The sequence below is a fragment of the Lagopus leucura genome, unplaced genomic scaffold, assembly GCF_019238085.1.
Source record: "Lagopus leucura isolate 7727_CA_CO unplaced genomic scaffold, USGS_WTPT01 Super-Scaffold_739, whole genome shotgun sequence".
In the NCBI taxonomy this organism is placed as follows: domain Eukaryota; kingdom Metazoa; phylum Chordata; class Aves; order Galliformes; family Phasianidae; genus Lagopus; species Lagopus leucura.
This window is the reverse complement of record NW_024962255.1, coordinates 12,936,515-12,961,867: the sequence shown is the minus strand read 5'-3', so window position 1 is coordinate 12,961,867 and position 25,353 is coordinate 12,936,515. Positions and strand designations below refer to the sequence as shown.

The 25,353-nt window shown below is 34.3% G+C and overlaps 1 protein-coding gene across 5 annotated transcripts in view; it reads right to left on the bottom strand.

The window, feature by feature from the left end:
* Positions 1–25,353, bottom strand: part of KCNMA1 (potassium calcium-activated channel subfamily M alpha 1) — a 431,920-nt gene that overhangs the window by 212,753 nt on the left and 193,814 nt on the right. For all 5 annotated transcript variants that reach the window (XM_042863223.1, XM_042863224.1, XM_042863220.1 and 2 more), the window contains one exon: positions 17,132–17,193. In XM_042863223.1, the coding sequence (XP_042719157.1) occupies positions 17,132–17,193 (62 nt within the window). The remainder of the gene's footprint in view (positions 1–17,131; positions 17,194–25,353) is intronic.

Genomic DNA, 25,353 nt, shown 5'->3' with positions numbered 1-25,353 from the left:
TTAATGCCAACTAATATACAATTTTGACTGCAAAATTCTTGAATGTTAGAAACAAAAGGAAAATACAGAGGCTTTTTTTTTTTAAAAAAAAAAAGCTGCTATAATGATTCCAAGTGTAAAAATTTGTACTATTTTAAAATACATAAAAATGAGTTGAGATTCAGTTAATTAAAAAAAAAAATAGGAGAAGATAATAAAAAGCAGTTTGCACACGCCCAGAGGAATCTGTGGAAAATATTGCTGCAAGTTCTGATAATCACTATGTGAAGTTTTCAGGATAAATGGAACGTTTCATGTCACATAATACCTTTAAAATGAAATCTGAAAAGATTTCTGATCAGAAAATACAAGTCTGAAGAATAATACTGCAGGAATGCCTACTTTAAGAAAAATGGCAAATAAATCATGTTAAGTCTTTTACCTTCGCTTCCAAAACCAATGGCATTTCACAAACTTTTTTAGCCTTAACTCCAATCTACAACAGAAATGTGTTAAAGTATTTAGCATACCCTTTCACAATACTGTAACATGCATTTAAGCATAAAATACAAATGCAAAATATTCCATAATTATACAATGGGTAAGCAGTCAGTGAGAGTAGTCAGGATGATTTTAACTCAGCTTTATTTCTAATTTATAAAATTTTCAATATCAGTAGGCAATAAAATCCATTTCCACTAGTGTTTCCTCCAGTTAGGGCTTATCATTGAAAAGAATTTTCCAGGTAGACTTTTACAAATTAATTTTAATTTAGATAATATTAAAGTTACTTTCACTTCAATTTTTGACCTTTATTCTACTCTTCCAACACTTAACTGACAAAGTGATATAATAGCTTTATACAGTCTGACAGATACTCAGAATGGGAGAACTACATTTAATTTTATTTTCATTTTATTTTTAAAATATGATTTATTCTACACATTTCTCATCTGAATTTTATGCTGGCAATATAATGTCTGTCACTAAATACAAATCTAAATTATCAAGTAGGTTATTTTTATGATTAGTGTACTTTTGAAAGATTATGTGCAATGAGTAATGTATTTTCTGCAAATAACAGTATCTTAACTGTTAGCTTCAGTACTGTCTTCTCTTTTTTAAATTTGCTACCCAAGAGACTTTTGCTGAAATGGGCCTTACCCATAGTGATATTGCTGTCTCCTAAAGACATAAATGAGCACAGAATCATTGGGGTTGGAAGATCTGAAAATCATTGAGTTCAACCCCCTGCTTAAGCAGATTCCCTATAGTCAGTCATAAAAGGAAGGTGCCCAGACGGGTCTTTAATATCTCCAGAGAAGGAGTCTCCACAACCTCTTTGGACAGCCTGTTCCAGCTTTGTTCATTTTGACAGTAAACAAGTTCTTCCTTGCATTAGTATGGAACTTCCTGTGTTCCATTTTCTGCCTGTCGCCCTTTGTTCTATTGCTGCATGCCACAGAAAAGAGTCTGCCCCCATCAACTTGACTCCTAAACTTTAGATATTTATAAACAGTGATGAGATCCCCTCTCAGCTTTCTCTTCCCTAGACTGAAGAGTCCCAGGTCTCCCAACCTTATGCTTTTCAGTGGCCTAATTTTTTTTCAACAGAGAGGAACTATAATTCATACAGATTTAAGGAATTGCATGTGAGTAGGAAATTCCCTTGCTTTGAGAAAACATTAAATTCAAGAGGTTAATAAAAACAACACATACCACTAGTGCAATATTGCTTAGGGCTATTAGCATTAGAGTAAGAAACTACCATTAGCAATGAATCTTAAAGACATAACATTGTCTCTAAAACACTCCTGCAATGTCCCGGATTTTAAGAATTATTTTACAGATGTCAGAAATGGACCAACTTGCATAGAATTCACTGTCTCTTAGTGTTCACCAGAATATAGATCCTTTGAGAGAAAAAGCAGTCTGCAAATTTTCAGAAATTTTTATTGATCTGTTTTCATGTACCTTCAAAGTATTCCATACAAATGGCTGGCCCTCAGTTTTGAGGCCAAAATATTCCTAATACTACCAGATGCATAAATACGCCATGTACTAACAATTTTACTGAAGAACTGAATCTGACTTTCTCTCCCTAATTGCACAAGATAGTTGTTAAATAAGCAAGATCTCAAAACAGCAAATAACCACATTAAATAATCCCTATCATGTTGAGTCTTATATAGGCTATCCCATCATTGGCACTTTATGCTGAATACAGCTGATCAGTTGATCACTGTTCTCTTACAGCACTCTGGCTGTGCTTATTTTGAATACTTTACAGCTAAAAGGTTTAACAAAATTGTAATGTTCCATTAGTGATTTTCTTCTGTACACACCAATCAGACCTCCCAATTTTTATGAAGCTGATATTCTGTTAGAGCTTAAAAAAGAATTCAATTGCACTAATTACCTATGAAAGACTAAAATAAGTTGGTTTAATTTAGGAGAACGGAGAAAAAAAAAGAGAAAGAATGAAGCACACAAGAATTCACATCCACATACATGGGATTTCCTTTTTCTTCTTTCACTGCCGTTGGATATTGGTATGATATCTACTGAAGAAAGAGCTTTGTATTCCTTGTTTGCTTAGTTAACATGGCATAATTGGCCCCGCGACTCTGTCAGAAACAACATATGCGTCAAAAGTGGAATGGGTGTCCTTGCTGCAAGGAATTCTATTTTTAAGCACAAATGACTCATCAACGACTGGGGTGTCCCAAAAGCTACAATTTGTCAAGCTGTCAGGAGAAAAGGAAGGATAAAAAGAAAAAGAGGTCATATCTTTATTTTTATCTGTAGTTTGAAAAGCAAGGGATATAATACTGATTGTACATTCAACTCAACTCTAAAATGCAATCTTCCACACAAGTCATGTTTTGATAACAGTTATGTAGAAAAATAGATATTTGAGAAAAGTATCCAGTCCTTTAAAAACCTTGTCTGAGTTATCGCCTATTTTATATCAGATTCATAACCTTGTCCGATTATATTGTTAAAAAAGCATGCATAACTAATCTATCCACTGGGAAAGAAAACATGGGATGAAATATCTGCAAATGCATTTTCAGATGATTTAGAATGAAACAAAACAAAACAAAAAAAAAGCAAAATTAAACTTAAAAAGAGGAAAAGCATACTAGCAAAAGATTCTAACCTGTATGTGAATTACTGTTATGAATTTTTCATGAATTTTAAATATAATTTAAAAACACACCCCCACAGGAATATTGGAAATATGCTTCAAGCACGAGTCTGTAAAAACAGAGAAAGTGAAATGAAGAATGCAAAAAATCTGATCCACATCCAGTACATGGTGAAAATAAACATGGGATAGACTTCCTAAGAACTTGTTCCCAATGAATCTAAGCTATGGTTACATGCTAATTTAAACTTACTTTTAACTATATTTCTTACATTACTGATCATTATAAGAGATTTGAAAAGGATAGTGGCTCTGGGGCTGTGAGGTAGCAGTTTCCCTATCCTCATATACATATCAGTTCCTGCAGACACATGAATTGAGCATGCTATCACAACAAATGCAAGATTTATGCAAGCAGTCTGACAGAGGACAAATTAAAGAACTTAAAACATTTTTTTAAAGAAATATGGCTTTCTAGAGTTGCATGATTAAGGCATCTGCTCAGAGTCTTAAGGGGAATTAAAGCACAATTAGGCTTTTCTTGTTCTTTCACAAATCAAAATTTGAAATCCTGCTCTACAAAAACTAGTGAAATTTGAAAGCTGCAGGGACAGTCTCCCCAAAAGAGACTTAGAAAACAGTCAGGAATCAACTAAAAGAAAGTGCCAATATGCTAACCTTTTTTTAATCTTGATGCCTTAACCTGATGCAGAAGCAATCCATTGGGAAGGAGATACAATTTGGCATGGAAGTACATTGAATGTAAGCAAGTTCCAGCACCCTCAACATTGGGCAATTGCTGCATGAATATCTGCCACGTGAAGTAATAAATCATTGAAAGCAGCCCTGTGGAGGAGGACTTGGGGTCCTGATGGACAAAAAGCTGGACATGAGCCAGCCATGTGTACTTGCATTCTGGACAGCCAACAGTATCCTGGGCTGCATCAGCAGAGGGATGGCCAGGAGGGAAGTGATTGTCCTCTACTCTGCCCTTGTGAGGCCCTATCTAAAGTATCGTGTCCAGGTCTGTGGCCCCCAGTACAAGATGGATGCACACAAAGATCATCAAAGCACTGGTGGACCTCTCTTATGAAGAAAGGTTGAGAGAATTGGGCTTGTTCAGTCTGAAGAAGAGAAGGCTCCAGGGAGATTGCATTGCAGCCTTCTAGTACTTGAAGGGAGCTTATAAACAGGAGGGGGACCAACTTTTTACAAGGGAGTATGGCTTTAAACTAAAAGAATATTGATTTTTTACTCAGAGGATGGTGAGGCACTGGAACAGGTTGCCTAGATAGGTTGAGGGTGCACTATCTCTGGAGGAATTAAAGGCCAGGCTGGATGGGGAAGCCTGATCTAGAATTTGGCAACCCTCCACATGACAAAGGGGTTGGAACTAGATGACCTTTAAAGTCCCTTCCAAGCTAAGCCATTCTATGATTCTGCTATACATTCTTTACCAAGGGACTGTCTTTTTCAATTTCCTTCCTGTTTATGGAGCTCAGGTATCCTATATGAAGCACAACAGCACTGAAATTAAATAAATACATGTGGCAGAACCTTAGATAAAAATAATTTGCTCCTCAAAAGCAATTTGCACTTTGTAGTGCAAATTGATGAAGAAATGAAGCTGGATTACCAGTTGCTCAGTTTTCACTGCTATAATTTCTATTATTTCACTAAATCTAAGTCATCACAAACATTCCCACGCAGATTTGCAGGAAGGGACAGTATAGCAGTCAGTAAAACACTGAGGACATAAAATGATAATTAACCGTTCTCTCAAACACTGCGGCTTCTCCGGGGGACAATATCTATTTTCATGACTTCAAGTCTACTTCTTAAGAACAGATATAAAATCACCAATATAAACTTTCTTGCCATTAATGTTATTTGCTGTAGAGATCACATAACTGATCTGCAACACAGCAAATGAGAAAAGATTTTTCTATTTTGTATGTACTGAAACTAAATACTTGTCAGATTTGTTACTCCTTTCCCAATAAGCTATGAAATGCTAACATTTCTCTGTACATTTTTTGTCAAAAGTATTCCTGTGTGCCTACACCGTCTCGGAATTTAAAAATTAAAAAAACCCAAAATCTATTCCTCACAGATCAGCTACGCTAAAAGACCAAACTCTCATCTGAGTTACCTTGAACTGCAAAGTGATAAGTTACGAAGAGTCTGTCCTTGGCCAGAAAGCATCACATTTTTTCCTCATGCCTCAATCATTTCAGAATCATTTCAGTTCCTCCGAGTTTATCATTACAAATGAGAAAAATTGTTACATGGGTGAGTGTGTTAAAAGACAACTTTTTATCAAGAGTATTTTCTATGAAAAAATATATATATATTGAAATCCTACTGATACCCTTGCTGTGCTGCAGGCTCAGGTCCTTGCAGAAAAAAAAAAATTGTCTTCAGTATTTCAGTCTTTCAGTATTCCAGACCACACAAGTCACCTTTTCATTATGTTATTATGTTAAAAAAGGAAGAAAAAAAAAAGAAAAAAAATGGAATGAGAAAAACTCTATAGCTTTTTCTTCACTTTCATCTGAGAAAGGTGGAAAAACTGCTGAAAAATTACTTGAATTCCCAGTAATGCTCTGTCCAAAACTACATACATTAATTAGGACTGCAAAAAGTCTGATGTGCCATGACAGTACCTCCACATCAGAGCCAATGACCGAGTTGCAATTACAGAACTGGAAAATGTTCTACGAAATCCAATGGAAGATTTCATTTGTACAAGACACAATAACATATATGTTGCAACAGTCTCTCTCTGTCCAGTTGCTGGCATCATCCTGGACATTCTTTGTGACCAGGAAACACAGAGTTAAAAAGAATTGAAGCAAGAAGGAAAAAAAAACTTTGAAAAATTTCTTAATGTTACAGGAAGTTTTAGGCTGTTTTAGCACTCAGAAATAATAGTACAACATAGATTCTTCATAGTAGCAGGTTTTTTTGGAGGAAAGATGCATGGAAACACGAGGATTTCAACATTCCAGATACATGAATCTATACAACATTTATAACAGCTTATGTTTACACCAATCATCGCATTATTAGTGTCAAGATAAAAAAAGATGCTATCTTATGCAGCTTTACAGCTAGTATTCATAATCAGGATTGATCAAACTAGTACCAAAAGGATCACACTGCATACATGTGTGCATATTGGCATACTGTAAAAACAGCTGAAAAATCAGTCTAAAGTTCTCCATACAACATGTATTTGAAATCCACTGTCCTTCAGTTCCTTTTCAGTCACCTAGCTAATAGTTTATGCATACAGTACCAAACTTCACTATATTTGCTGTATGTCACCGCAGAAAATGGACTCATTTGAAATTCTGCCAGTAGGATTGAATTACATAATCTGAGCCAGCTAAAACTCAGAAAGATAGTCTGCATGTCTCATGAAACAGATAAGTAGCAGCCAGAATTGAGCCCAATTTTATTTTGAAACAAATTAAGTGTAATTAGTCAAACAGCATAAAGTAAAACATTTGCAGGCACACTTCAAGAACTCAATTTCGAATTCTGAAGGTCCTGCGTTCATATGTAGCACAGTGAAACAGAATATTTGACTATAGTAAATAAGTCTTCATTGCTCAGAGTACTCAATACTGTATACCTGCATCACATAAGAAAAATGAGCAAAATTGATGAATTTGTGACCATATTCAAATTTTGTTTAAGGGAAGAAATATGAGAAGGAAGGCGAAATAGGCAGAAACCTATTAATATGGGACAAACTGCAGGGGTTAAGAACATCTCGTGCCAATGACATCACAAGGGCAGGATATAAATAAATCAAAATAATCAAATAAACAAAGTAACACATCGTCCTCAGGACAGTACCTGGTGACTACAAAATGGATGGTTTAACAACAGGCATAGAGGAATTTCACAACTACAGATTTTTTGAAAATGTACAAAATTAGAATAAAAATCAAGTGACAGCAAGTAAACTAAATAGAAAGTGCTGTAAAAGTTAGATTCATATCTAAAGAACCTGAAAAAAAAAAAAAAAAAGGATTCAAAAAAAGTTCCAAAAAGTCCAAACTTATACTGCTGTAAAAGAGTGAAGCTTACATTACATAAGAGAAACACACTGCTGTCATTGAATTAGAAATTGAGTAATGGAATGAGATGCATCTTTCTTCCTTTTTTGGTGGAAGAAGGTATTTGAAAGAAAAATCATATCATATGCTAGACCCTGGAAATACGCTATACACGCAATACAAAAGCAATACCACAGTAAAGGTATTCATAATTTGCAAAATATTTTAAGGAATGCATTGAATTTAAATTTCATCCAAACTACATAACTTAGTTATTATGATAAAGTGCAGAGATGTTGGAATAGCAAGCTAAGCCAGAATCCAACAAGTATACACAGAATCTCCAAAGAAGTAAAAAAAAAAAAAAAAAAAAAAAAAAAATTGCAGATTATTCACTATTTAGCAGTGAAACTAATTTCAGTGTCTCAATTATTCTTTGTGTAGGCAAACATTTGCTAGAAAAGGTGCATTATACTAAAATAGTCAAAGCTTAAACATGTTCAAGTTAACAATTCACTAAACGTAACACAAGAATAACTATTCTAACATCAATCCAATGAATAAAAATTTCTATAATTCATCATTTCTAAAAACAGCACTAGACAAAAACACATTGAAGATCTAGATCTGCCTGCAACTTTGATAACACAGGAGAAATATTCTGTGTTGGCATTAGCCTGTTGTTATACATCAGAGCACTTGTATTACCAAGAAGCTTCTAGATACACTCATCTTTAGTTTTCCATATTAGGATAATTAATCTCATAGCCAAGGTAAATTTCAGCCCAGCTTTGCTGAATAAAGAGGCTGCCAGTTGCTGATTTCCAATCTGTGTGCATAAACTACAACTTAAGGGGTAAATTTTTTTGTTAAATTTTTTCTGTATTTTCTCCCTTTTCTTTAAACAGGAAGCCTATCACATCATATTCAAAAGAACTGAAAGCAATAAAAGTGAAGATCTGAAGCAAGAGATAAAGAACTAGACAAAACATTTAGACATCTCATTACTGAAATTTAGAAAGATTAAAGAGAAGAGCAAACAGAATTCTGAAGAGATTCAGAAGAGAAAAATAGAATTGAGGAAAAACAATTGAGACCAGGGAAGTACCTTTGACTGTCAGCAGACCTCTAAGGTACATCAGACAATAAGTTTAAAAAAGTTTTCAGGAGGATAATTCATCCTGAACAAATCCTATATGAACCACTTCTCATTCTTTTCATTTATCTATCACAGTAAGTTTTCTGAACTTTCAATCATCATTTTCCTCATCTCTCTTTATTTTTTCTGCATATTTCTGATACAATGGTGCAGGGAAAAGAAGAATAAAACATGTTTTGAGAGCTCATCAAGGATACAGGTACTCTACTATATTTGTCTAGAAATATATATTTATACATAAAAATATATTTGCATTGCTATTAATCTTTTCAATTCCTTCCCCACCAAAAATAGAAAACAAGATTTTAGTGTAAAATCCTGCTCCCTTGGAGCAGTCTTATTATGTAAATATAGCTGACAGACTATTTAGAAGAGACAGCACGTAATTTAGAGCTGAATTTCCTCCATCTGTCCTTAAGAGAAATGAACAAGAGGCAGTATCGTGTCACAGTCTCCTACTGAACAAAAAAATAAAAAAAAAAAAAAAAAAAAAAAAAAAAAAAGGCAAGCTCCTGAACTTCAATCATTCCTTGGTATGTATTTGGCTACAGATGTAAAGCAACTCTGCAGAAAAGGATCTTGGGCTTCCAGTAAACAAGATCAACATGCGTCAGCAATATAGCAGTGTGCTCTAGTGTTAAAGGTCAGCAGCATCCTGGGCTACATCAGGGAATGCATCTCCAGCATATCGAGGAACGTCATCTTTGCTGCTGCTAAGTACTGGGGAAGCCATATCTGGAGGTCTTGATCTGCCCACCAAACAGGAGAGACAGGCAAACTGAAGTGAAATCAGTGAAGGGCCATGAAATGATTAAAGGACTGCAATGTCTGTCATATAAGGAGAGATTGGGAATGCTGGGACTATTTTTTTCTTTTCTTTTTTTTTTTTTGGAGATGAGAAGGCTCAGCAGGATTTTATCAATGCGTATAAATAACTGATGGAGTCTCCTTCAGGAGCAAAGAAAGATCCAGACTCTGGTGCCCAATGACACCAATGACAGGACAAGAGGAAATGATATTAACTGAAATATATACAAACTGGGAGAAGACCCCCTTGAGGGCAGCCCTGTGAAGAAGGACTTGAGGGTTCTGGTAGACAAGAAGATGGACATGAGCTTGCAGCCCAGAAGGCCAACTGTGTTCTAGGTTGCATTAAAAGAAGAGTGGCCAGCAGGGAGAGGGAGGTGAGGCCCCATCTGGAGTACTGTGTCCATGCCTGGGGCCCCCAGCACAAGAATGATGTGGAGCTTTTCGAATGGGTCCAGAGGAGAGCCACTAAGATTATCAGAGGGCTGGAGCACCTTTCCTATGAAGGAAGGTTGAGGGAATTGGGCTTGTTTAGCTTGGAGAAGAGAAGGCTCTGGGGAGACTTCACTGTGGCATTCCAATGCTTGAAAGGAGCATATAAGCAGGAGGGAGAACGACTGTATATGAGGGCGGATAGTGATAGAACAAGGGAAAATTGTTTTAAACTATGACGGGAAGTTTAGGTTAGATATTAGGAGGAAGTTTTTCACACAGGGTGGTGACACACTGGAACAGATTGCACAAGGAGGTTGTGGATGCCCCATCACTGGAGGCATTCAAGGCCAGGCTGGATGTGGCTCTGGGCAGTCTGGTCTAGAGGTTGGTGACACTGCACTTAGCAGGGGTGTTGAAACTAGATGATCGTTATGGTCCTTTTCAGCCCAAGACATTCTATGATTCTGTGATGATTCAGTTTTATCCCATCAACAAGACTATGTACCATGATTCCTAAGTGACACCAAAAAATACAAAACAGTAACCAAATATTTCCCAAAAGCTTCATATGCCAATTATTATAGAAAGAAACACCAGGGGGGTGGGGCATTTTATCTGAAAACTATCCAGAATATTTCTCATTTAATTCAAATTCAACAAATAACTAACTAGTTTTCACTATTAAAGAAGCACAAACTAATGGTACTGATTAATATAAACTTAATTGGGTTGTTCTGTTTTGAGAAAAAAAGTATGCTTGCCTATTTCCTACCTAGTGATTATGTACATCTACTGAAAATCATTTGAATCCAATGTTACTTCCTCAATACAATAAACAATAATATATATATTATATATATTATCTTCTATTGATATTCTATAGTATATATAGAATACTATATATATAGATATAATATATATAGAATAGTATATTATATATAGTATCTTCTATTGATATTCTATATCAATAGAAGAACAACTCTATTTATATTAATAATTTAGCTGAATAACACTAGAAAATATTCAGGTAGTGTTTTCCAAATTTTATTACATATAAGCTGTGAGATGGATAACACAGAAAAGATGCATCTAAATTCCACGTTTCATTATATTTGACATTTTTTGAACTATTTAGGAAAATTCCTGCAGTGATTGATTGCTGTATCACAAGAAACAAATATCTACCAATGAATCTATGAAACATACAGTCATACCCGATCCTCTAATAACAAATCAAACAGAACTATCTCATCTTATATCTTGTCATGCATTACTTGTGTTAACACTGGTAATTGTGCAACTGCTTTTGAATGTCTTCAGTCATTCCGTACACCTCAATTCAGGTGAGATTTCAAAAGCTATAAATTATGAAATCTAAAAACTTCACAGATAACGTTCTTGCAATGTGACCCTGCAGTCGACAGCTTTGTATTTATTAATATATGAAGAACAACTATTTGTTCAGTTTTTATTTCCCCTTATCGTGGCTTGCATCTTTTGCTTTTTGAAATAAATAAATAAATAAATAAATAAAATCACATCACTGTTGCTACTGGATTTCTCTCATAGTTAACACAATCTGTACCTAACAAAGACCATTATCTTTCGGCTATTCTGCAGTCTCTGCACTACATTTCATAATCACCATCCTTCAAAATGTAGCATTATGAATGCAACAGTGACCACTGAATCTTACCTATGGATATTTTCCTACAAAAGTGTACAGAACAATGAGGAAAACTTATGTTCAGTGTAACTGAAAAGACTTTCCTCTGCAAACTGCTTTTAGATTAAGCCATCAGTGATATACACTTAGCTATTTACTACATGGTAAAGTTAAAATGAGCTGTGTCTGCCCTTATGTATTACCAAAAATCTTATTCAGTGGTCTAAAATGTGTTGTGCCTTTACAAGTGATACATTCTATGATTTGTGAAGAATCAGCAACAGGAAGAGCTGACATTATATTTTTGTTATAATGGTAAAGACTAGACTATTTCAAAGTTAATGGTCCAGGAGATATTCCTTTACATCTAATCTAGCTTTTACATTCTAAATTAAGAACTATCACTGAGTTTGACTATTGATTAGTTGATAATATTAAAAGCTGTATAAGCTTAAGAGCTCAAGGATTAACCCCCTTTAATTTTTCCTGTTTTGTTGCTGTTGTTGTTACTGCTGTGGAAGTGTGTGAAGAACAAAACCCACCTAGATTTATCTTAGCATTAAACAAAATGTATCATAACTCAAAGTAACTGTCAGAAGTTGCTGTAGTATTAACAAAAATAGGATGAACAAAAATCAGAATTGTGAATGAGATTGGCTGCAGGATACTACAGGGGATGTGGATGATCTGTATGAGACTGCATTATGTCTGAAGAATTCTCATTATGGAGACAATGATACTGTTTTAATCTATTTGCCAAGATACAGACCATTGTAATTACAGCAATTTGAACAGTGGTAAATACCATCTAACAACATTTCCTTGAACTAGATTCCAGAATTTAATTCATGCATCATGAAAAAAAATGAACCACACTGTATCCTGAAGCTTATAATAAAATGTATTAGAATATTTTGTGAAATTAAATCAAAGATCCAAAACTTGAACTTACTCTGGAAGCTGTTTTCCTGAGCATCTTTGACATGTTAGTTATTACAGGTCAGGCCATTGGGATTCACTGGAAGTTCAGATATAACTACTGTCTAAATTACAGCTGAAATTTCAATTGCTTTTCACTAAGGGTCATGAAACTGAGCAAGGCATCAAAAAGTTCTGTTATTAGTCCAGATTATATGGAAAAGCTGAATGACTTTTAATGAATATACGAGATTGATATCTAAAAACTTTTTTTGTATGTGTGTGTGTGGCACTTTTACAGGTTTACCATCTATTCAGTTAAACTTCATACCTCAGACATATTTGTAAAAGGGGTAACACAGTCTAAAACGATATATGAATCCTCCTGAGCAGTAAGCAAATGTATCTGCACATTTAAATATATAATCCTCATCAGGTTTGCCATTTGTAGAATATTTTGCTGTGCTAAATTGTCTTTCACAAGACAAAATGGCAATAGTAGCAAAGAAAGCAAAACTAAACAGGGTGCTAAATTACAATTTATCCACAAACATTCCCACAGAAAATCTAAATTAATAAGGACTTGAAATAAAATGGAACATAGAAAAAGAAATTATTCTACTAGCAAAATAAGGCAAGAAAATGCAGTTGTTTTGCTAATGTTACTTTTCTCTGTGCAGAAAATTCCTCAGACAACTTATTTCCAACTCAATCTTCCAAAAGTTTTTCCATGCAAAAAGTCTCAAAAACAAGAAGCCTGACTTGTTGTTGTTGTTGTTAGAGAAATTTCTAACATAGCATCTCTGATAGCTTGGTTTCCATCTACTATTGTTACTAAGTAGATGATAAAGACTTGTTTCACTCTGAATAATAAAAACAAGCCAAAAAATCAACTACAAGATATCACAGGAGACACTGAAAGCCAATACAGGAATAAATTATTTCTAAAACTCACAGACCAGAACACCATAGTGGAAGTAATGTGTCACTGAGAGAGCGTTTTCAGACAGCCAAATATTTATGTGGACTTTTTTTTAAATGTATTTAAAAAAAAAAAAAAAAGCATACCAAATAATGGATAATGACAGTCTAAGCAAAATGTCAGCAGTTAAGAAATAGACACGACAAAATAGCTTTAATTTTTTTTTCTATTTCCTTAAAATATTTTACAGTTAATGTTTGAACTTAATGTTGTGACTCCTTATCACAAAACACTGCCTCAATAAACCATATCTTAGAACAAGGCTTTAAACATAATTAATCTGATCAATCTGATCATATCTATCATTTTTTTAAAGAAACTTGGGAAATTTTATGGAAGGTCTAGAATAGACACATTTTCCTCACAGTATGTAGTAATGTAGTATGTAGTAAGGACATAAGATTTACACAAATGGGAAGTTACACAATCAGTATTGAAAAAGAGCGAGTACTTCCATGATCCTCTCAGATATTCTAAGAAAAGTAGAATATTAAAAAGTAGAGTTGTCTAAAAGATTTTTATTAATATTATTTCCCATGTACAAAAAAATAAATCTGTCTGATTAAGAAAGAAACAGTTGAGAACTAGCTTGTGATCCTATATACTTCTGTGAATATTTGTGTACATCTTCCCATTCACAATGCCACTGTTATTCTTAGATCCAGCTGTTTTACACTCCTTGCCAGATGGCACTTTTATGTACAATTCTAATTAAGTATAGTATGTGGAACAGTACTGGAGAAAAGCCAGCTATTGAGCAATAACTACACTGATACCTTTGAAAATATGAACACCAAAAAAAGCCTAAACTGAAAAACATAAGTGAGCAGAACATATAAAGTAGCGAGACATGTTTTCACCTCATCATTGATCAGCTCTATCATTTTTATGTGGATGCTGAATGTTAAGGGAAAGAAATCCAATAAATGAGGTAGACTTCAGGAGATAGTGAAGTAATTAGAAGGCAAGCTATGTAGGACAAGTATTACATTTCTGTACCTGAAAGAAACAGCTCATATCTACGGTTGTGAACTGCATTTCACCCCAGAAGAGAAATCAGAAGCAGAGAAAAGAATATTCACTTCATAATCAGTTTCCATGCTACTGAAATTGCAAGAAAGTGAAAAAAGGGAGTTCTGAGTTAACAGTTTAGTGGAAAATTAGGAAGGTCTTTGTTAGTGCATTTTCTGGTCATGCCTAAAGATGATTATAGCAATTTTTTTTCCCCACTCTATTCAAGCCACTAGTGAAGTATGAAATTCAGATGTCAGGATGACAAAAGAAAAGAGGCAGTTCACCTCCATTGTTGATGTCAATAAAACTCAGAGGAGTAATTCCAAGTGCATGTGTTAAACCACCTTTTAGAAGCAGAAAAATAAACTGAACTGGACAGAGGAAGGAAGGAAGTTGTGGAAACTACTTATGTGCCGAAAATGAAAAAGTATTGCAGAAAACATGCTCTATGTTGTAGTGCTGCAACACTACAGCAAACTAGAGAACCAACTGAAGACTGTCGGTTTTACTCTTAAAATTGAGAAAATTGAGGCACATTTCCATTATTTTCTTATCTTGAAGAACTAAATTATAAACAATTTTAAAGGAAACATAAGTTGGAAATGAACCATTATTAGCATAAATGATGCTATCTTGTACAAAAGTAAATCGCTTTCTTATTAAAAAATCTTCTGTGTAAGTGCTATGATTTTTTTTTTTTTTTTAAAGGTCTTCTATTGAAAGCAAAATTAAAGACATAAAATGTCAATGCTTTGGTTATTATCCAAAAATTAATTATTTGGGTAATATTTATAGAATCCCTCTATAAACATTTTTCATGTTTAACTGCTATTGCTAGTACTGAAAAACCCCACTGTCTACGGAAACAGTATTTTATGAATGAAATGCTACAAATAAAGGAAGGAAAGAGGTTTTTTGTTAGTACTAAGTGAAACATTTCCTATCAGGAAGTGACAAGATTTAATTGTTAGGGATGCCAAGGTAGAAATTTCTCTTCTAAATGATTTTCCATTTTTAAAGACTGAAATATTCCATTAGTTACTAGCATGGAAAAAATGTTATATGCACATCTTGTGGCACTAGGAGACAATGATTCAGATCAGTGGCATGCAGGAAATAAAAGCATGGAGTTTACACTCCTCTCAGCTGTAATGAAATTTGTTTTGCCAGCCTGTTTTGCCATTACTTATGCCATTACTTCAGTTGAGGGAACAATAGGTAATATATGCAGGACTGGCCTTACTGAATTCCTCATTGTCTGTCACTGGAACTAATAATGACAAGTCTTTGACACAAACCACTCTTTTTCCTTCCCTCATCCAAGAAAAGGGTATTGTAAGCTGTTCCCATCTTTCTTGAATGCTGTTTATTGTATGCATGAAGTTATGTAGGGTTTCTTCAAGGATATAGCTGACCATTGTGTCTAGAAAACTACTGGCAGATTAGGAAAAAATTATTTTATTCTGGACAAATGCTTACACTAGTAGTCTTCAGCTCTGTATAGAAGACTTGATTTTTGTCACTGTACATGTGAGATCAAATAATGTCTAAGTGTCCATAGCACAGGCTGAATACAGCAGCTATAGAATGCACTGTCAAGAGGAATCACACGATCACATATGTCACTGTCCAATATGCAACTAGATCACTTATAGGCTAGAACACATTCTCCACTTTCTCAGTTATTTTATAAAGGGGATTGCAAGTCTTCCTCACTTCTCACCTTCATCATTTCAAACTTGACAAGATCCTAAAAGGAATTACTTTTACTAATGATACACTTAGGAATCTAAAATAACCTATTCTGTTTGACAGTTTTGACATGGATATGTAGAGCACCCTGAAGTTTTTGCACTGTGTTTTAAAAACACCTTCAGAAAAGCTTAGATGCTTCAATAGTAACATATTAAAGAAAATAATCCTCCTATGAAGGGGAAAGAAGTATTGTCCATATTTCAAGGAATTTCACAAAAGTACTTGGATTTTTCCTCTCCACAAAACAAACAAACAAATCTCTAACTTTCTTGTGTTATGCTTGTTTTATCTAGATTACAAAGGTATGGCTTAGCTGTTGCAGAAAAGTTAAGCCTAAATGTAGTTTAGAAGAAAATGTTCAAGACCTTTGAAATACTGTTTGTACTTCAGAATATCATCCTCTCAAAATAGTAAATTCAAAAGAGTAGCATTTTATTAAATCACAGGTTTCTTCTGCTTTAGACTACTGTTTTATCTATTTCACTAGTGCCAGCATCAAGGTTGGTCTAAAATGAGGGTAGAGGATGAATGGGACCAAAGGAAGGATATTCCTAGTTACATTGTTACATAACATCTCCTTTAAGGTCAAGATGAAACTTATTGCCTGGTTAAAACCACAACACGGTATTATAATGTTGGTGTGTCAACACATAATTAAAAACATATTCAGATTTGGAAAATTTTAGTGTTCACCTTATCTAGGGAGGTATCTTTTAAATTCAGGAGGTGAAAATCTGAAAGCAAGAAACAGTGCTCATGCTTCATTCAGAAGCTTTCTGTTCTATTCAGAAGCATTTCTGTCACTGTCCTGAATTTTTTTTTCCTGCTGCAAGCTAATTTTATTCACAAATATTCTTCCTCTATGTTTATTACTGTAGTCTTGAACATGAAAGATTCTACATATGCCCAATGAACATAAAAATTTCACAACACTATGTGTTCTCTCAATACAAAGAAGCACAGTTTTTCTGCCTATGCTTTCTACAAATCCAATGTGAATATGTTCAATCCAGTTTACATAAGATCTTTTTCCCATCCTTGAGTTATTTGGTAGACCATGCAGTATTACAGAATTCTTCACAATCTGGCAATGAGGCCAAGCTCAGAGTTGAAGTAGATGAATGGAGCAATATGAAGACGTGTAAGAAAGACGCTGTAAGAAAGGAGGGAAAGAAAAATGTACAAAAATACTCACTTTGATGAATCTATGAAGTATATTACAAGAGCACCAATACTAAGAGCGAAGACTAAGACAACCTACAAAAGAAAAGAGCAATTATTAAGAGTGTTAGAGTGAAACAGTTATCATTCTACACATCAACATACACAAGCAAAAGACAAGGAAAATGAATCATAAAATAACATTATTTGTATTTCAGCTGTCACTTTCTTTATGAAAACTAATCCTACTTGAATTTCTAACAGTATATATTATTACAGAATGCTTTCTTGTGTTGAAAAGTAGCCACAAACAAGTTGAAGCTCTTTTCTGGTCAATCCAGATTACAAATAAGTCCTAGGTCCTAACTTCTACTAACGTAGATTCTTTAATTTCAAATGGCTTGTAATACCAGCACGTGGCATTCAAGTCACAGCACAGCTTTTATAGAACTGGCCTTGCTCTTAGATTATACTGTTTTTTTATTATCTATATACATGATTGTGAAATCCACAGGTTAAATGTAAGGCTATGTAAAATATATATATTCTCTAGGCAATCACTTCCATTGAGACAACTAATTATTAAATAGCTTAAAATAACAGCAGGTACACAAACAGAGCACTCTGTAGCCCCATTATCTCTGCTTTAAATTTGTTGATTTTTTTTAAACAAATGATTATGTTAGATATGGCATCCAGTCTTCATTAGCAATGTAGAAATTGCTTTTTTGGCTAACATAGCAAAAACTGGATTCATCCCATCTCCATCTGTCTGTAACTTTATTTTCTCCAAACATAAAGCCAATACAATTGTCTATTCTACTGGCTGTGACAAATTCTCTAGTAGCATGAGAACATTCAGTTTCACATCCTACCTGAAGTAGGACAGCATAACTGAAATGTATGCACCCTAATTTTGAATTGAAGAATCATGAAGTACACAAAGTTTGTGAATCCAATGTAACTCAGATGTCTGATATAATAAATCTGGGTTTATGTCTGTTGAACAATACCATCCACAGGATAATTTGGAACCTGAAAACATGGATACAATTAAGCAATTTTTATGTGCTATACCATGATTCTGCAGGAAAAAAATCAGAAAAGATCTCTGTCTGTACACTAAGAATGAAAAACAGATGGAAAATTATGTCTCCTGAAACTTTTATCTGATTTGCTTGTCTACAGAAACAAAACGAAATGTCCTTTGGTCTTTTGGCAGCCTTAAGTAGCTGCTTAGATGTAACATCCTTTAAAATAAACCTAGAGAATAGATAGCTCAGGACTGCAGAGTGCAAGGTACTAGTAAGTGGACATGTAGCTTCTCACATTTTCAGTTAAAATACATCTTCTTAGGTCAGTAATGGCTAAAAAACACAACATCTAAACAAGTACATTTGTTAAATGAACTAATGGTGTCATTCCAGTTCTGACTGAGCAGATTTATTCATCTCTTTGAATTTCACAACTAATGTGCATTATCACCGCAATTGCTACTTTTGTTGACAATCTCAACTGTTCAAGCAACAGATGAGCAATGAAACAAAAATTTGTTCACCCAGTAAAGGCTTTAGACCTAGAAGTTTTCACTGGAAATTATTAGTTTTCATTTAGCTAATGAATACAGAAATTAGTTCTCAAAGACTGTCTCACGCAATCCTTGAACCATTCATGATTCAATAACACCTCGTCTCCACATGAAAGAATTTGGAAGGAAATTCTGTTCCAGTTACTAATTTCTTTATAACTATTAAACTAACTTAATTTTTTTTTTCCACCTCAAAAAAACATGGTTTTGTTTGCTTTCTGTGCAGATCTTTCTTTTTTTCTGCATACTAATCAAAATACAGTGTTCTATACATGAAGACTACTTTTCACCGAGTTTCTAGGAAAGGATTTTCATTTTATTAGAAAATAAAAAGTACCATTTGTTTTAAAGAGCAAGACACCACCAAGAGAAGAGATTATCTTAATAACTACAATACTTTACACCTTTTTCTGAAGCTGCCATATTAGGAAGGAGGTTGACAGTCATACTGCAAGCAATACATGAGAACATACAATTTGTCAGTTCTAAGCAGACCTACTAAAATGGTAATTTAGAAGTTTTTGTACCCTCAGCTATTACTCAGTACTGTAATTACAGTATCTGAAGTAACATGTGATCATAATTCTATATTAAACCATTGAGTTCTGCACGGCCAAAATCATCAAACATGCCTATATATTCCAACAGAAATATTGAAAAAATTATGTCATCACTGCAAATTGTTAAAAAATTCTATTCAACTTAAAGCTTAGATTCATTTTTCATCCTCTTTATATCTTACACTTTATAATCTTTTTTTTTTCCTGAATGTCTGAATGAGCATTTTACCCGAGTATCAGTACTTGTTGTCTTATCTGACCCTTTATCATAGAATCACAGAATATCCTGGGTTGAAAAGGACCTCAAGGATAATCTAGCTTCAACATCCCCTGCCATGGGCAGGGTTGCCAACCACTAGATTAGGCTGCATTTATAACCCAAGTCAGTCAGAACTCAGTCAAATTCAAGGAATGAAGCACGAAGCTCTTCAAATATCATTTTGCTACTTAAGTTTCAAAGTGTTAATATCTGCAGTTTGAGTGTTCTTTCATTAAGCTGCATTATTGGTCAGATGTGTACAGGTGTTTTAAGATGAAATAAATTATTAAAACCATATCAGCATCTGACAAGATATTAATGTGGTGAGCAGAGTTTGTTGATTCTCATCTGACAATATACAGCAACTTCTGATTTGCAGTGATCCTAAGTCCTACATTTCTCAGAACAAAGATCCTGGGGATTAAACTGATAGTAATTCCCCATTTCTCCCATCTCCACAGTATTCTATGCCAGACACAATCACAGAGCTTGCGCTTGAATCAAATTTGCCATCTAGCTCTAGAATTATTTACTCTCAGAACATTTCAAGTGAGATTTGTATGTTTTCTTTAAGAAACATTGTTAACCAAATTGCTGAAGCCCCTGGGAGTACACTGCTTACATTTTTGGCCCAAACTTCTTTTAAACGTAGTATTTAAATATTATCCGCTTTGAAGTGCCTAATGGTGATTTTTGATCTCAACTCTGTAGAATAACTTTTAAAGTAATATACTGTTATAACCATTACAAAAGTATCTCCTAAACAATGACAACAACAACAAAAAAATTCCAAAACAGCAATTTTGATATAAAGAATGTTAAAACTATCTCATTTAATGATGAAAATGAAATTTAAGAAACTAATCTTCGAATCTTATGGGGACCCTATGACTGTTCTCACTCTTTCAAGTACTGCAAACTAAGCAAGAGAAGTAGGACTTAAGATTTTCTATTTTGCTTAGTAAGTAGTAGGTCACAATATTCAGTCACTGCCTATTAGCCAAAGGAGACCTCTGGAAAAAAAAAAAAACAGCATAATTTTATACCAGCATTGCATTTTCATTATATCCAGTCTCTTCATAATCATCACTATGTGCTTAAATAATGTTTTACGTATCCTGGCTATGCATTCTCCCAAGATGCTTAAGTAATTTAAATGTTCTGTGACAGTTCATATTACTGGCATCAAAATGTAAATACCTAAAGAATATTTTGTAAGAAACTCCACATTCCCATGCTTCTCCAGTTACATAGTACAAAGCAACTACACCGCTTGCCTATTGTAGAGTACTGCAGATAAAGGTTTATTTCCTCTTTTCTTATCCCAGCACAGATACCTGGCACTACAATTCATAATGTCCCCCAGAATCATAGTGCCTCAGGAGAAAATGGAATCTTAAGTTTCATTTTTAACCCACTGGCAGAGAAACACACTTTTCTTTTGCTAAGTGAGACATCAAGATGAACTTGAACATGCCAAGTGTTTGGGAGAAGTAAGATCTAAATCAGGTTAAAATTATATAATAATAATAATAATAATAATAATAATGTCCTTCCATGATAAATAAATCTTTTTGATAAAATCTCAAGTGCAAAAGTTTTTAGCTGTATTCCTACCCACAAATGCTGAATGCAACCAGGTTATTTTGAATTTACGTCCTTGACATCGGCTTTTGGGAGCCAATGTCTATTTACAATAACTTAGTATCTTTCAGAAGAAGTACAAACCTAGACAGACTGATAGCCCAAACCCACAATAACTAGAACCTACAGGAAGAAAAAAGCTTGCATGCATGTGAATTATTGCCTCACTTGTTAAGTAGGCCATGGGGAGAAGCTTGCTGGCTTTGTTTATTATTCCAATGCATTTGGCACAACACTTCAATTGCTACACATCTATTATAGCTTTTCTCTGGAAGGAAAGAATCTTTTAATTTATAATAAATTACTGTTTGTTTAAGACTGAGAAACATGAAGTCATATGCTAGCAGCTACATTGAGTACTTAAAGCACTGAGTTAAAAATAAATATAAGTGTGATTAAAAGAAGGGGTGAATAAACATGGAATAGTTGCTGCATATCCTTAAATCTTTCTTTAAAAACAAAATAAATCCAGCTAGAGTTCAACAAAAGCATACAATGCCTATTTTAAGCAGAAGTCAGAGAAAAAGCAGAAAAAAATCAACTTAAAGAAAAATAAAAGAGTTTTGCTCTCCACTACTACTGAGTTGCCCCAGAAGAACTTTGTTCTGCTGAGATACTTTATCAATCCTCATTAGGAACAACCACAGAAATTAAAAGAAAAGAAGAAATTAAAGAAAAATAAAAAAGGACATTTTATAAGTGTATAGTAACATGAGTTGCAGAGAAAGCATAAGCATTCTGCAAATACTATTAGAACGAACCCATGATAACAACAGTGGAGCTCAGCACACTTTCCAGGACTAGGCCTAAATAACAAAAGGAAGAAAATGACGATGATCCAAAGGGTGGCACTGTTTCTCCTACAACTGCTTTGAACTACTATCCCTGTATCACTGAAGAAGCATGGAAATGCTGTTCACATTAGAGAAAAGAGAGATAATTGTTACATACACAGTAATGGGTAAATTAAAGATTCTACAGTGGGAACACTTTATCGATGTCAGCCTTGCAAGGAATGCACCAGAAACAACATACCAAATATCTGGACTGTTTCACACCCTTAAATAGCAGCCTGCGTTCCTCAAATTGAAGTATAAGTACTACAAGTGCTCTCCTTGAATTACATTTTGGTACGTATAGCCACAAGTAACACTTTAGACCATTACCAATCCTACAAAAGCTACAAATTCATCTTGAAAGAACATCCTTTTTGTAAACGCGTATCAATGATAAATACGTACACAGAGGTTTCCAGAAGGAAAAAAACCATAATATGTTGAATTTGTTGTTTCTGAAGAAACTAGCACATGCATTCTGTGTTTTTTTTCCACTGTGTTTGTATCAAGATAGGCTGTTTCAGTGCAAAAGACGCAGAAGGACAAGATTTGTTGTATATGCTATGCAGTGGGCAGACAGCAGAAGTCACTCAACCATCCATTTAGAGGTTGCCCTGAGGGCAAGTACGCCAATCCCTGCCACAGGAGTCATTTTGACTTGTCATCACAGTAAAAGCATACTTATCATACTTTATCTTTTTTTGATTGTGAACTATGTTTTCTGTGATGACTGAATAGTCTTGGAGCTAGTGGATGTTGCATGAGATTTCCATTCGCTACATCCATTATTTTATTTTAACACAACATTTATAGAAGACTAATAGAATAAATGGTCCCTAATAAACTCTTGAGGCAGGGATGGTGGTGGATCTAAATAACCAAATAACTTATTTTATGTTTACTAGTTTTTCACTCCTTATTTTGTCTTCTCGTGACAATCTATTTGTACATTGCTCCTTCAGAAATCTGTCTGAAGCTCTTGATATTTGAAGGTTAAATTATTCACCCCTAGGCCTATTGTACTGCTTATAATATATTACATTGTTCTATTAGCATTTATATTTTGAATTAAGGAGAATGTGAATTATTTCTAATGACCACAAAGCAACATCCTGGTATAACTCAAGGATCCACTAATTTTGGAACTCTAAGTTTGCATTAGTAACATGCCAGTAGCCTGAGGTTTTGGCCTAATTTGAGAGAAAATTTACATACTTCAAACATCAAAACAAACTGCCTTAGACCAGAAAAAAATGAAACACGATTGTATTCCTTTTATAGATATATAGAATTTATCTGTCTGATTCTGTTGGGAATGGAAACACACATTTCTAAGGATACAACAGCTGCAAGTTATATTTCAGAAGCAGAAATTACTTAATCCTTGTTTTGCAATCCAAGCATCAATTTGCAGACTCTAGGATATGCACCAGAATCTTTGCAATTATAGTGGTGTAACAAAAGTAAGACTTGAGCAAGACTAGACCACAAAAGAGCCATAATGGCTTGTTTAAATACATGTTTCAATAACTGGCCTCCTACATGTAAACAATGAAATCCAGACATTATCTGCTGTATGCAAATTCAGAAGTAGTAAGAAATTATGCATTGTGACTGATATCAACAGCTGAGCAATTAATATCTCTTAGGTTCTATAATAAATACACATAAAGTAAGAGCTGTTTACTGTAAGATAGATTCTTCAAAAATGAGTGTTCTCCAGTCATTTTTGGTAGCACTTCATTAAAATTTATTATTATTCTCTTTGGTCATATCACAGTTAACTAAAGACACTAAGTGATGTTTAATGCAATTCATATTAGTTCATCAGCAGTCTTCAGAACTCTATGATTTGTCGAGACAAAGTGAAATTTGCATTTTTAAAGCAGTCAATAGGAAATTTCTACTTAGACACAGCTCCAACTGCATTTTGATACCAGGAGTAGAGGCAGGACTATATCTGAAATTGATCAGCAGGACATAGTACCATACCATACTCTGGAAGGAGCTGTACACTGAGCTCTCTCTGGGCTGACACGTTTTGCCATATCCAGTCATTCTGCTTCAATTTTCCTCTGTCCCTCCCAGACCAATACATAAACAACTGAAATAATAAAGATACAAGAACAAAATATGAGGAACACTACTCTTTCCACCATGGACTCTGTAAGGATATGAATTCCCAGGTGCTCTTGAGAGGTCATTCTATGTCATTCAGGTTTCCAAGGTCACCTTGTTATCTAACTGTGATGTACCAGCTGTTTTGATCCACCTTACAAGACCAAATGAGGATAAAGCAAGCAAATGAGTGGTGAAGTCTGTGAACAAGAGGATAGTTTAAAGTGATAAAATAATAAAAAGACAAAAATAAGAATCTGATTATCACTTCCACCAATAAATAAATAATAAAAATAAATTAAAAAAATGATTCTAAGAAGTTGGGAAGTTTCTTGTCATTTACCTTGTACTCACAAATATGAAGAATAGATTTTCTAGCTAATATATTCTCTGTAAAAGAGCCATACTTGCTGGAACATAATCATATGAAGAGCTAGCAGTGATATATGCATATGAGTACAGCCAAAGTGCAAATTCTAGTCAGCACCTGCTGCTAACAACAGGATATATACTAAGTGCTATGAATCTTAAGGGATACATTTACTGGATAATGTGCTAGCTCAAAAATCCATCTTTGTGGCTTACTGATCCTATTCTTTTGCATGCAGAAGCAGCAGACAAGTTAAACTAAACATTTCTACTATTTCTTCCACTTTGAATACTACACAGGATTTAGAACCTAGATCTAGAAAGAACCTCCAAAGTGACCTACCTAACATTTTAGGGAAGTCAGAAAACATTTGAAAGCACCCATGTCTTCTGAGTCAGCATTTTCCAACTCTTAGCTTTGAGTTTGTTTCAATTAAAGCACTAAATCTAAATTTTGCAGTGTTGATGACCACATACATTATAATCTTCTCAGAAACCCCAAGATTTGCAAATGTTTGCTTGCAAACTCTTTCCTTTCAATTACACTACCTGCTTTATTACACAGTAAAGGTCACTACAGATCTAATTAGCTATTAAATTATATGCTAAATAAACAAGTCACCAGCACGCAGTAAAAAGGGTACTGGAAAACTTGGCAGCTTTATGAGATTCACAATACAAATTTTGCTCTTGTTCAGCAAAGCTGAAATAGGCTTACTGTTTAACAAAAAGACGGTAAGTTTACTCAAAAGGGGGACTACCTGATGGACCAATAAGAAATAAGGTCTCAGTGAATTTATCTAGGCAAACTAATAGCAAGGATTTCATTTTAAAAATAACACTGAAACAGCAGTAAGGCAGATCAACATGATCATAAGCCAT